We start from the raw sequence: 14,190 nt of genomic DNA, 5'->3' as shown, positions 1-14,190 counted from the left end.
TTGTCGCATTGGCACATATACGATTTATTTCCGCATATGAATGAGGCCTGAATCTGATCTTGCTATATCCGAATGCATGCGTTTTTGTCATGTTTACACTCTCATAGAACAGTTCCAATCTGTGTCACATATGAGCAAAAAATCGGAATTGGGTCACCTTTAACTGACAGTGTAAACAGGGCCTAAGTAGTAAGATAAAATGGTCCCAGAATCTTCATTTCCTTTAGAAGCTGGAGGACCACTTAAGATTTCAAAAGGAAGATTCACACTTTGTGGCCACCATCAAAAAAAGTTTTGGGTGACTTATCCAAATTGTCTATAAAATTATTTGTTTAATTATTTTTATTTGTTTATTTTTGTGTAGATTCAAGGGAAAGATGAAAAATAAGGAAGTATGGGAACGACTTAAGAAGACAGCAGTGAGGGAAGGAAGTAATCATCACAATGTAAGTTATTATTGTTTATTACAAGTTGTGTTTTCATTTAAATCTAGCAATGTTCACAGCTGGTCAAAAGTATGAAATATATTTTAAAATATATTTCTGTTTCAAATTGTGTGTGCCCATGTTATATTGAGCAGCCTATTTTATTTGGGATTTTATATTGGATTTATTATTCTCCTCATATACAGCACTTTGGTCAGCCTCTAGGCTGTTTTGAAAGTGCTTTAAAAATAAATAAACTTAAACTTCTGTGATCAAAGCTGAATTTTCAGCATCATTACTCCAGTCTTCAGTGCCACATGATCCTTCAGAAATCATCCTAATATGCTGATTTGCTACTCAAGAAACATTTATGATTATTTTCAATGTTGAAAACAGCTGTGCCGCCCAATATTTTTGTCTACACCAGTTCTTCCCAACCTTTTTTCTGCCGCTGCACAGTTTTGACATGTAAAAAATCCCACGGCACCCCACTAAGTATTATATATATAAAAAAAAATTTAATTAAAAAACAGACGTTTTTTTTTTAATAATTAAACATTGAGTCATCAGAGTTGGTATTTTGGCTTTATATATGATCAGACACTTGCGCTTAATTTCTGAAAATCATACTCAAATGGAGTTAACAAGGTTTTTGACGAGCAATTGACAGAGATCTGTGTTTTCTCCATCATTAGAACGGCCACATCTGAGGCAGTAAATGAATAGCATCACGTTTTCATCAGTTTGCAGATTATAAAGTTTATTGTAGCTATATGGGCACTCAGTTTCTCTTGTTGTTAATGATGACGATGACCAATTGCACTGATTTAAAATAATAATAACGAAATATAATGGTGAAGGTGTAACTGCCCTTAGTGCAGTTACTGTGGTTTTTCTAACTGTAGTACCTTTTCCATGCTCAAGGGGGCTCTCTGGAGTACTGATCCTCTGGGATAAAAGTCGAGGAAAAGAGAGTAAGGGTGTGTTCGAAATGCCATACTATCATACTACTCTTACTATTTCTGCAGCATCCAGTATGTATGCTGCTCATAGTGTGCATATTTGCTGTATGCATTAAATACCTGGATGACCTATTATATTTGCCAGAATCTGCTAAATATAACTCAAGTATACTGAAATCAGTACAGAAGCTGTGTTCTGAATGGCATACTATCATGCTGTGTGAATACTGTGAATAGTATGTGAATTTTCTGTATGCATGGAATGCCCGGATTACCTGCTACATTTGCTGAAATTTGATGTATGCATCTGAAGACGCTGCGTGGGGTACTGTTTCCCAGAATGCAACGCACTCCATGTGACCTTTCATCTTCAAACGCGTGAGTGAACTGGAGGCGGGGAATAATAATTATAAATGTTACACTTGTATATGCACGTTTATACATATACATGTAATCTACAAACTATCGCTGTGCATTTAAAAACAATATAATTTGTAGGACATAAATTGTACTTTAATCTCTACGGCACTTTTCCGATCAAGTCAAATGACGTCACCGTTATCTCTATAGCGCTTTATACATTGTTTCAAAGATATTACATAATAATATTAATATTGCAGTAATATAATATATAAATACATTATATATTTAACTAGAATTAATATTTCAATTAAGCAAACAGAATTAAATTCCGATGCAAACAGCTCTAATAAGAAAAGGAGTGTATTTAGGACAATTTAAAGGACAAATAGACCAATTTGTTGTCAGAGGCTATTTACATTAACTCCGCCCACCAATGCCTGCCTGTGATAAACAGCTCTGCAGACGACGTGTATTCCTGTAGAATCAGTGCCGGAGAGAGTAACAGATACGAGCTGCTGTTGATACGAGTGATCCGAGTTCGATTTCGGCTTTTGTCAAACTCGTGCAACTCCTTTTCCCATCACATACCAGATCAGAAAGGCATTTATTTTCAATAAAAAATTAAGTAAATATTTGAAAAGTGGAGATTAAACACCTCATTAATAATACAGTGTGCTTAGCTGTTAGTAGGTTTTTGTCCCAATAAAGTGGCGTTCATCAAATAAAATTTATGATAATTTACACTAAAATGTTGTCTAATATGCTATTGCATACTGTTTTATAATGTACTACAGTATAAATATCTGCCACCTAACTACTATTTACACACCTGTTGCTAAAGAAAATGCTGCTATTTTATTGTCAAAATAATTTATCATTATTTGCACTTAGTGTAATTAGATTATATCACTTTTTCCACTTAGTGTAACTGCCAAAAATATTGTTCAGTTAAAGACAGCTCATTCAGTTCAGTCTATAGCCTATGTAAAGTTATTCAATTATGAAATGAGTTCAATTGGCCAATATTGTTTACTAGTATGAAGCCTTAATAACAAGCCTTTGAAAAAAGAATAGTTAGCACATTTGTTTCTAAGGTAACAACCTTCACAGCTGTGCTGAATTAATGTTTGTGTTTGTCATGTGACAATTAAGGATACTACTCTGAAATATTTGTTGCTTATTGTATACTGTTTCACACACTATTCTTTAAAAAAATAGTAGGCAGTATACACTGTGTACTGGGCAGTAAGCAGTATGCAGTAAGCAAGTATGCCATTTCGAACACAGCCTAAGATTATGTTTGGTTGGAGAAAAGCATGGCTTCCTCTTGTGCTAACTTCATGTGTAGAGTCTGAGTTGGGAAACTAATGTTTTAAGCTCAACCAAGTAAGTGTTTTTTTTTTGTTCATTTTGTGTGGTCAACATTGCATTTGGTTTATGTTTGTCTTATATGGGTTATTTAAATGTGATGGCGTTTTGGTGCTAATGCTAGCTTGTATGTTCCCATATAGAAGGACTCTTTTTTACCTTCCTCTACAACATTGATAATCTTAATACCTATTTCTCTGAAACATTCTCCATTGCTCTGCTTATCATTTGGATTTTGATGACCTGTGCCAATAGCAGCAGTGTATTAACTGTATCAACTGATTGATGGTTGTGGAGTGCTACAAGGATAAAGTTATTGCAACGCACCCTAATGTAGAGTCTGGGAGTGCACAGTGGGACTGTTACAAAGGAAGTTTTTGATAATCTTCCATGGCACACCAGACAACCTGTCAGGGCACACTGGTTGGGAAACACTGGTTCTAAAGGTTGGAGTGATTAAGATTTTTTTTTTTGGGAAGACATTAATTACAAGGATGTTTAAGTGATAAAATTTAATTTGAAAATTTAATAAAACTGATTTAATTGAATTAAAGTGATCTACTTTTATGTTACAAAATATTACTTTTTTTTTTTTTTTTTTTTTTTTTTGAACTTGTATCCACAAAATCATGAAGAAAACTATCACAATTTACAAAGAAATATTAAGTAGCACAACTGTTTCCAACACTTCACTACTTCTACATGTGCACAAATAATGTGATTATTTCCAATAATCAGAGTAAGGATTTAATCACATTATAATGTTTACATGTCAAGAGCAAAGCTCTTCACTCCCGTTTGCATGCAATTTCCATTATTCTTATTATTTGAATTGTGGTTATTTTTTTACCGCCATTATTCACATAATGTTACCCCACTGCACAGCACAAATGATGGACTCAAATTCAAATTCAAATTTTATTTGTCACATACATATACATACGTAGTACGACATGTAGTGAAATGTATTGTACGACTGTCCAACAAATTGTCCAACAAATTTAAGAAAAACCTCAAGTTTACAAAAATACAAATAGAAAAAGCACAGTAAACATATATACAGAAATAAACTAGCAATAAAATAACAAATAGATATGAGAATAAAAATGGATATGAAGAATAAAAATAGAATATGATTCTATATAGATTCTATAAAAAGTAAAGTGTATGTCAGTGATAAAGTGTCCGTGTGCAGTGCAGTAAGTGTATAAGTGAGTAAAAGAATACTAAAGACAAAGACAAATGGTATGTAAGTCCCACTCATTTATCCTTACGTAACCCTTCTACAAATTAGTGCAGATTGTATTTGAAAATGTGCAAAGTGGAAGTGTGGGGTGATGTGCTTAGAGTGGAGAGAGGTTAAGACTCCGAATGGCCTGCGGGAAGAAGCTCCTCCTCATTCTCTCTGTGTTCGCCTTCATGGAGCGGAAGCGTCTCCCTGAACGCAGCAGAGAAAAGAGTCCATTGTTGGGATGGCTGAGGTCCTTCACTATCTTCCTGGCCCTGGTCAGGCACCGCTTGCTGTAGATCTCCTGCAGGTTAGGGAGCTCGGTGTGAATGGTACGTTCCGCTGAACGCACCACCCTCTGGAGGGCTCGTCTGTCCTACATAGTGCAGTTCCCGAACCAGGAAGTGATGCTGCCCGTCAGGACGCTCTCGATGGTGCAGGTGTAAAAAGTCTTAAGCACCCGAGAGGGAAGTCTAAAGTCCCTTAAGCGTCTCAGATGGTACAGACGCTGCCTGGCCTTCTTCACCAGGGTGCTGGTATGACAGGACCAAGTCAAGTCCTGCGTGATGTGAACACCCAGGTATCTGAAGCTGTCCACTCTCTCCACTGGAGTCCCGCTGATCGTGATCGGCTGGTATGAACGCTCCTGCTTCGTACTGAAGTCCACTATCAGCTCCTTAGTTTTGCTGATGTTCAGGTGTAGACTATTCACCTGGCACCAACTCTCCAGGTTCTTAATCTCCTGTATGTAGGCCGTCTCGTCGTTGTCTGAGATCAGGCCCAACACAACAGTGTAATCAGCAAACTTGATGATGGTGGTGGAGTTGGAAGTGGCCACACAGTCATAAGTGTACAGTGAGTACAGCAGGGGGCTCAGAACACAACCTTGAGGGGCTCCAGTGCTTAGGGTGATGGAGGATGAGGTGTGTTTACCCATCCGTACGGCTTGCTGTCTGTCCTTCAGGAAGCTGGAGATCCATTGGCACAAGTATGTGCTGAGACCAAGGACCTCCAACTTGGAGGTGAGTGTGGAGGGAATTATGGTGTTAAACGCTGAACTGTAGTCCACAAACAGCATTTTTACATAATTCCCTTTTCTGCAGTCCAGGTGACTTGTTGTGGTGTGGAGGAGGTGTGAGATGGCATCCTCCGTGGAGCGGTTATGTCTGTATGCAAACTGTAGTGGATCCAGTGTGTCTGGTAGTGATGCAATGATGAAGTCTCTGACCAGTCTCTCAAAGCACTTCATCACCACTGATGTGAGGGCTACAGGGCGATAGTCGTTTAGGCAGGTGGGCTGCGGTTTTTTGGGGACAGGAACAATGGTGGACTGCTTAAAGCATGAGGGGACTATGGACTGTTCCAGGGAGAGGTTGAAGATCTCGGTGAACACCGGTGCTAGCTGGTCAGCACAGGCCTTCAGAACCCGACCTGTGATGCCATCTGGTCCTGCTGCCTTCCTGATGTTCACTCTCATGAATGCCCTCCTCACGTCATGCTCCGTGATGGTGAATACGTTGTCCTCACCGGCTTCCTCAGTGTGCATGCAGTTAGCACTGCTAGCCTCGAAGCGAGCATAAAAAGTGTTCAGCTCGTCAGCCAGAGAAGCGTCCGCATTCCCCGATCTGGAGGGTGGTGTTTTATAGTCCGTGATGGTTCTAAGTCCCTGCCACAGGCTCCTAGAGCCGCCATGTTGGAATTGCGACTCTAGTTTCCTCCCGTAGCGCTGCTTCGCCTCCTTCACCGATCTGCGCACGCTGTAAGATGCAGCCTTGCAGTCATCCATGTTCCCGGTGATGAGCCCTGTGTTGTAGGCAGCGGAGCGGGATCTCAGGGCGTCGCGGATGGTTTTATCCACCCACGGCTTCTGGTTGGGAAACGTCCTGATGATGGTTTTCTGCACCGTATCATCCATTAGTTTCTCTATAAATCCCACGACCGCTTCCGTAAACAAGCTGACGTCATCAGAGCTGCGCCGGAACATGTCCCAGTCTGCGTCATCTAGCGCGTCCTGCAGAGCGGCCACCGATTGGTCCGTCCAGCGTTGGACCTCCCTCTGCACCGGGGCTTCCTGTTTCAGCCTCTGTTTGTAAACAGGCATGAGGAAGATGGCGGCGTGGTCCGATTTCCCAAACGGTGGTTGTGACTGTGCCTTGTAGCTGTTCTTGTATGGGGTGTAAAAAAACTTACGACTATAATTGGCTAACAATGATTTTGGGAAACACACCCCTGCAGGTGCGTGTCGCATCATTCATGTACGTCACAAGCACATGCACACTTTGGTCAGAGCGGCAATAATGTAATTAGGTGCATGTAAATGCACTGATTGATAATCAGCAATGTTTCTTAAGCAGCAAATCAGTATATGAGAGTGATCCTGAAGACTGGAGCCAAGGCTACTGAAAAATTCAGCTTTGCCTCACAGAAATGAAATGCATTTTAAAGTATATTAGAAAGTGTATGAACTTCTTTTAAATAAATAAAAATATATATATTTTTACAGTATTACTGTTTTGTACTGTAATTTGATCAAATAAATATAGCCTCGGTGAGCAGAAGTGATTTCTTTCAAAAAACATTTAAAAAAACAACAAACGCACAAAGATTGCAGATTTTTGACTGGTTTTGTTCATACATTAGCAACACTAACAAGATTATATCCTCCCTTTCAGCTGCTAGAGAAGGATATTGATAGTGCAGGCTCAGGATGGCGACGAGGAGAAATAACACCTTTAACATAATTTTCTCATACCTTTTGCCATGTGTTATAATAAAAGCAATAAACCTGACTACAATAATATGGTGAATTTTTATTAAAAGATTCCAGTTTGCAAGGAATCTCTGACTCCGCACTAGTCAAGTCACTTTTATTTATATAGTGCTTTTAACAATACAGATTGTGTCAAAGCACTTAACAGTATCAGATTGGAGGATAGAAGATGTTTCTCAATGTCAAGGATACGTCCTTAGCAGGACTGGTCCTTCCAAGTCACTTCCTTCAGAGGCTAGGCGAGGCTCCTCTTAAGCATTCGGAGAACACGTAAATGGAACAGGCTAGCAAGTGCACGTTATTGCGTCATTACGTCAGTGAAACGGTCCGCTTTTACTCTGGACAACTTAACTAAGTTAGTTATTTACTAAAGAAATGCCGGTGACGGCTAATAATTGTGAAATGAAATGACAGGTCCGGTTCAGTTAGCTATCAATAACGTAATTTCTAGAATTTATAATATCAATACGGTAGTAATACATTTTAGTAATACATAATACAAAAATGTTTTTTAAGTAATTTGTAATTTGTAAATATACTTACATTTGAACGCATATTGCCCCGTTGGCGCTCCGACTCCGCTAACGTCCGACATTTTGAATTTTTGAGTTGAAATTCCGAGGATCCTCGACATTGGAACAGTCCTTCGACGGATGTCGATGACGTAGCATCCTCGAAATTCTGGCTTCCGAGGATCCTTCCTTGACATTGAGAAACGCCTAGTGTGTCAAATGAGATTAAACACTCAATTTTCAGTTAAGGCATTTCATTATTGAATTCAGAGATGTCATTTTCTTAGATCAGTTTAGTTTAAATAGTATCTGTGAAGTCAAATTGACGATAATCACTAGAAATTAAGTGTCCCCAACTGAGCAAGCCAGAGGCCGCAGCGGCAAGGTACCAAAACTCCCTCTGTGACAGAATGGAGAAGAAAAAATCTTGGGAGAAACCAGGCTCGGTTGGGGGGCCAGTTTTCCTCTGGCCAGGAGATAATTGTTTATTTATTGTTTACTTATTGTTTTAATAATTTTAAATGTGTAAATCTATTTATTTCTACTTTATATTGTTGCAATTTCTAACAATAATAGTATTATGTTAATAATAGTATTTAGTTATTTTCTTTTATTTTTATTTTTATTGTATTTACTTTTACTTTACTTTTTACTTTTGTCATTTAGCAGACGCTTTTGTCCAAAGCGACTTACAAATAAGAAAAAGTAACTAAAACTAAAAAGTTACAACTCTATAAATACTATCTACCCACATATTTAAGAAAATAAAGAAATTAAATAAAATTAACACATGCATATAACAACAACATTTCAATAATAAACATATCAATGAAAAAATTAAATAAAAAGCTACTACTATCCCTTGCCGGTGTCCCTGCCCGGTGGAGTCGCACGGTAGAGTCGATGGTCTTTACACTCTTTACTTTTTTACTTTTGTCATTTAGCAGACGCTTTTGTCCAAAGCGACTTACAAATAAGAAAAAGTAACTAAAACTAAAAAGTTACAACTCTATAAATACTATCTACCCACATATTTAAGAAAATAAAGAAATTAAATAAAATTAACACATGCATATAACAACAACATTTCAATAATAAACATATCAATGAAAAAATTAAATAAAAAGCTACTACTATCCCTTGCCCGGTGGAGTCGCACGGTAGAGTCGATGGTCTTTACACTCTTTGGTCTTCACACTAAGAGGGCTTCACACGACGACTGCCGCGACCGCTGCCGCGGTATAATAACCTTCATTATACCAATCTAACAAATGATCATTTCAATTCAGCTGGACCCACTTTCCTGTTTATCAACTACAAATGGCCAAGCAAGTGCACACACTGACAAGATACACGATACATTTCATAGTATTTAAGTAGAGGTCTTCACTGGGGATATGCAGGCTCATCCAGGTGTCCCGGTCTCCACCGACGATCAGGGAGATATCATCTCCCGGTGCCGGTCCACCATCTGGTCCGGACACAGACTGCAATACAGAATAAGAAAGAAACAGACAAATATTAGCGTAGATGCCATTCTTCTTACGATGTAACGAGTACATTGTGTGTTATGGGGAGTGTTCCCGGTTCCGGTTGATCTAATTAATGCAGCCCAACAATCCTTTAATGGATTTGAATAATAGAAGCGTATTCGTGTTATGTGCAAGCCAGGTTAAAGAAATGTCTTTCATCTAGATTTAAACTGACAGAGTGTGTCTGCCTCCCGAACAGCGTTAGGTAGATTGTTCCAGAGTTTGAGTGCTAAATAGGAAAAGGATCTGCTGCCTGCAGTCGATTTTGCTATTCTAGGTATTATCAAATGGCCAGAGTTTTGAGAACGCAGCGGACGTGGAGGACTATAATGTGATAAGAGCTCGCTCAGGTACTTAGGAGCTAAGGCATTCAGGGCTTTATAAGTAGTTAACAAGATTTTAAAATATATACGATGTTTGATAGGGAGCCAGTGCAGTGTTGACAGAACCGGGCTAATATGGTCCTACTTCTTGGTTCTAGTAAGAACTCTAGCTGCTGCATTTTGGACCAGCTGTAGTTTGATCAAGCGTGCAGACCCAATAAAGCATTACAATAGTCTAACCTTGAGGTCATAAACGCATGAATTAGCATTTCTGCATTTCACGTTGAGAGCATAGGTCGCAATTTAGATACGTTTTTGAGATGGAAAAACACAGTTTTACAGATGCTAGAAACATGGCTTTCAAATGAAAGATTCCTATCAAACAGCACACCTAGGTTCCTAACTGATGAAGAGAGCAGCAGCCGTCAAGTGTTAGATAGTGTTTTAGGTTATTACACGTGGGGTTTTTAGGTCCGATAATTAACACTTCTGTTTTTTCAGAATTTAGCAGTAATAAATTACTCGTCATCCAGTTTTTTATATCGACTGCATTCCGTTGGTTTCTCAATTTGGTGTGTTTCACCGGGTCACGAAGAAATATAGAGCTGAGTATCATCAGCATAACAGTGAAAGCTAACACCATGTCTCCTGATAATATCTCCCAAGGGTAACATGTAAAGCGTGAACGCTAGAACTGAGCCTTGAGGAACTCCGTACTGCACTTGTGATTGATACCTCTTCATTCACTGCTACGAATTGATGGCGGTCAGATAAGCACGATTTGAACCATGCTAAGGTACTTCCACTAATGCCAACAAAGTGTTCTAGTCTATTCAAAAGAATGTTGTGGTCGATAGTGTCGAACACAGCGCTAAGATCCAGTAGCACTAATAAAGAGATGCTGTACAACCATGATCAGATGATAGAAGCAGGTCATTTGTAACTCTAATGAGAGCAGAGTCAGTACGCCGATACGGTCTAAATCCTGACTGGAATTCCTCCGATACCATTTTTCTCTAAGAAGGAATATAATTGTGAGGATACTACCTTTTCTAGTATCTTTGACAGAAAAGGGAGATTTGAGATCGGTCTGTAATTAACTAGATCTTTGGGGTCAAGTTGTGTTTTTTTTTTTATGAGAGGATTAATTACAGCCAATTTGAAGGTTTTGGGGGCATATCCTAATGACAATGACGAATTAATAATAGCCAAAAGAGGATCTTGGTGGGAAGTCGTGGCCTAATGGTTAGAGAGTCGGACTTGTAATCCGAAGGTTGCGGGTTCGAGTCTCCGGCCGGCAGGAATTGTAGGTGGGGGGAGTGAATGTCCAGCGCTCTCTCCACCCTCAATACCACGACTGAGGTGCCCTTGAGCAAGGCACCGAACCTCCAACTGCTCCCCGGGCGCTGCAGCATAAAATGGCTGCCCACTGCTCCGGGTGCCCATTGTTCCTCAGGGGATCTATAGTGCACTGGGGCACTCATTGGCGCACTGATGCGATACTGTAGCTGACGGCTGCATGATTACAATTTTATCTCTGATAGTATCGATCTTGGAAGTAAAGTAGTTCATAAAGTCATTACTGCTGTGCTCTTGGGGAATGCCAACACCTGTTGATGCTTTATTTTTTGTTAATTTAGCCACTGTATTGAATAAATACCAGGGGTTATGTTTGTTTTCTTCAAGAAGAGAAAAGTAATCAGATCTATCAGTTTTTAATGCTTTTCTGTAGGATAGGGTACTTTCCCGCCAAGCTATACGAAATACATCTAGTTTTGTTTTCCTCCAGCTGCGCTCCATTTTCCGGGCTGCTCTCTTTAGGGTGCGAGTGTGCTCATTATACCACGGAGTCAGACACTAGAGGAACTCTTTGCTGAGGAAGATCAAGTGCTGAGGGGGAGCCTTGTTCTACAGCAAAACGCTGCATCAACCCTCCATGAAAAGATGAAGAGTGAAGTGTTACCCTCCTGTTCTTCCTGTCCTGCCAAATTATATAGGAGTGATGCTAGAAATCTGTATAATGTTCATTTGACACATCTTTATTCTTTATGAATATTATTTTCTTTATTTCATTTATCTTCTGAGAAGCTCAATAACTATGGTTCTTTGGTGATTGTAATATTGTTTAGGTTTATCTTCTGATAGTGAAGCAGTATTAAAGCACATCACCACCAGACATTTGTAGCAAGTGCCTCATATAGGACACTCAGGAAACAATTTTACTTATTTCTGCAAAGTAATTTATTATTATTTAGTCATTTAGTAGACGCTTTCATCCAAAGCGACTTACAAATGAGGACAACAGAAGCAATCAATTGTATTATTAAAACAAATAAAAACAGATCCAAAACTAAAAGCTGAAACTTTATAAATACAACCTATACACTGACAAGATATGCAAGTAATAAAGAAGTATCTACTGAATTGTTTCATATCTTTTTATCATGTCTTTATTTTTTACCAAATTATGGGGAGTTGTATCACGAGTACTGATAATTATTAATAATTTTCACTGATAACATTATTTCACTGATAACATCATTATTTAACATGAGAGACAAACTTTCTCAGTTGATTCATATTGTGCAATCTATGAATTGATGTGGTCAGTTTTCTGTGTTCATGACTTGGTAACACTTTGCATGGTTAAAGAACGGGTGTAATGTTCAAAATGTTTTGGCTTAGTATTTGTAGAAAGTAGCACTGAATCAATGTGGATTGATGAATGCATTGTGCATTGTTTTTGTCTATTTTCTATTAGAATTTAAAGTTTTTGAATTGGTTTGCACTGCATGTATGAATGTATTGACTATAAATCCCCTATAATTAGATTACTATTGGATTTTATAAGGTTTCTTTTTTGCACAAAATATGCACCAAAGTTTATTAGTTCTATATGTATTTCAAGGTAATGGTCAGAGCACATCAAGATCCATTTATTTCTAAAGCATATTTACTAATGGCCGCCAGCTGACCAAAGTGCTGTACAATAATTACAATATACACAAGAGAGAAACACAATCAATAATCACTTGGAGACGACAAAAACAGGATAAATTACATGTTAAAAGCCGAGACAAACAAATGAGTTTTGAGTGCAGATTTAAACTCTGATAAAGTGGAAGCCATTTTAATTTGGGTCGGGAGATTATTCCACAGAGTGGGGCCAGCCACTTCAAAGGCTCTATTTCCCCTTTCTTTTCAAGCGGGTTCTGGGAATCTGAAGGAGGAATCAGTTTCCTGATCCAAGTCCTCGCTTAGGAGTGTACGGGTGGAGTAAGTCTGTCAGATAAAATGGTGCAAGATTATTTAAAGGTTTATAGACAAGAAATAAGATTTTATATTCAATTCTATACTGGTAGCCAAAGTAGAGATCTCAGAAGGGGTGTAACATGATCAAATTTTTTACATCCCTTCAGCAATCTAGCTGCTGCATTTTGAACGACTTGTAAATGGGAAATTTGAGTCTTTGAAACACCATAATATAGAGAGTTGCAGTAATCCAGCTGAGATGTAATAAAGGTGTGGATAGCAACCTCTAAAGAGGCGTTAGAAAGAAAGGTTTTAATTTTAGAGAGAGAGCGAAGATGAGGAAACTAGAGCCCACTACAGAGCCGATTAGTCTGTCAAATTTCAAGCCGTTGTCGATTTCCACACCCAGATTTCGCACTTGGGATGAAATGGCAAAATTTAAGAGCTCAAGATTAGGTATGTTTTGTGTTCTAGTTTCAGAGGGGCCAAAGACAATAACTTACGATTTATCTGAATTTCGGAAAAGGAAATTTTTGGAGAGCCATGATTTTACGTCATCCAGACACGCTGATAAACTATTAAGAACATGCTTTTTTTCCGTGGTAACAGGCAGATAGATTTGCATATCATCAGCATAACAATGGAAAGAAACGCCATATTTCCTAAAGATGGACCCCAAGGGAAGTAGATGGAGAGAAAAGAGAGTGGGTGCAAGAACAGACCCCTGAGGTACACCACAGGTTAGCTCGCATAAAGAGGAAGTGAAATTTCCTATTTTAACTGAGAAAGTTCAATTTGTTGGGAAAGATTTGAACAAATTTAACCCCCCCCAGACCCAGACGCACAAGACTTCAAGCGAGAGATGAGAATTTCATGATCAACAGTGTAGAAGGCTGAAGACAGGTCCAGAATAAAAAATGACAGAATCACCAGAATCAGTAGCCATTAGAATATCCTCAGGACCCGGTTAGTTCAGTGTTAATTTGGGTGAGGTGTAAATATTAAAAATAAAGTATGATCCGGTACTGTCACGTCCTCACAACGTGCCAGTTTGGACATTAGGACATCTCGCCACGTTCCAACGTAACAAATAACGTCGCCGCAACGAATATGGGAATCACAAAGTTACGTCGCTGGAACGTTATTTGGTACGTCGCTGCAACGAATATGGTCCGGTTCAGTTACGTCGTCACGACATAACTGTTTTAGCTGGGAAGAAATGTAATATTAAAAATCAAAAATGTTATTCATTTTTAATGTCTGAGTGATGACGAAAAACCTGATGGTCACTCTGGCTGAGCTCCATGATCATATGTGGAGATATAGGAGAAATCTACAGAAGGACAAACATCACTGCAACACTCCACCGATCTGGGCTTTATGGCGGTGTGGCCAAACTCAATCCTCTCCTTATTGAAAACAAAAGAAAACGCACTTGGAGTTTACAAAAAACAC

The 14,190-nt window shown here is 38.8% G+C and overlaps 1 protein-coding gene across 4 annotated transcripts in view; it reads right to left on the bottom strand.

The window, feature by feature from the left end:
* The window catches only part of LOC306857858 (ADP-ribosylhydrolase ARH1-like), a gene marked incomplete at its 5' end in the record, with an annotated part of 191,497 nt that overhangs the window by 102,453 nt on the left and 74,854 nt on the right, over window positions 1-14,190 (bottom strand). For 2 of the 4 annotated variants that reach the window (XM_079398092.1, XM_079398095.1), the window contains 2 exons: window positions 7,660-7,835; window positions 9,019-9,115. The exons of the other annotated variants lie outside the window; for them this stretch is intronic. In XM_079398092.1, coding sequence (XP_079254218.1) covers window positions 7,660-7,835; window positions 9,019-9,115 — 273 coding nt within the window. The remainder of the gene's footprint in view (window positions 1-7,659; window positions 7,836-9,018; window positions 9,116-14,190) is intronic. 4 annotated transcript variants of the gene reach the window in all.

Source organism: Barbus barbus, assembly GCF_936440315.1.
Source record: "Barbus barbus genome assembly, chromosome: 38".
Taxonomy (NCBI): domain Eukaryota; kingdom Metazoa; phylum Chordata; class Actinopteri; order Cypriniformes; family Cyprinidae; genus Barbus; species Barbus barbus.
The sequence above is the reverse complement of the archived record's forward strand: the minus strand, read 5'-3'. Positions and strand labels throughout refer to the sequence as shown.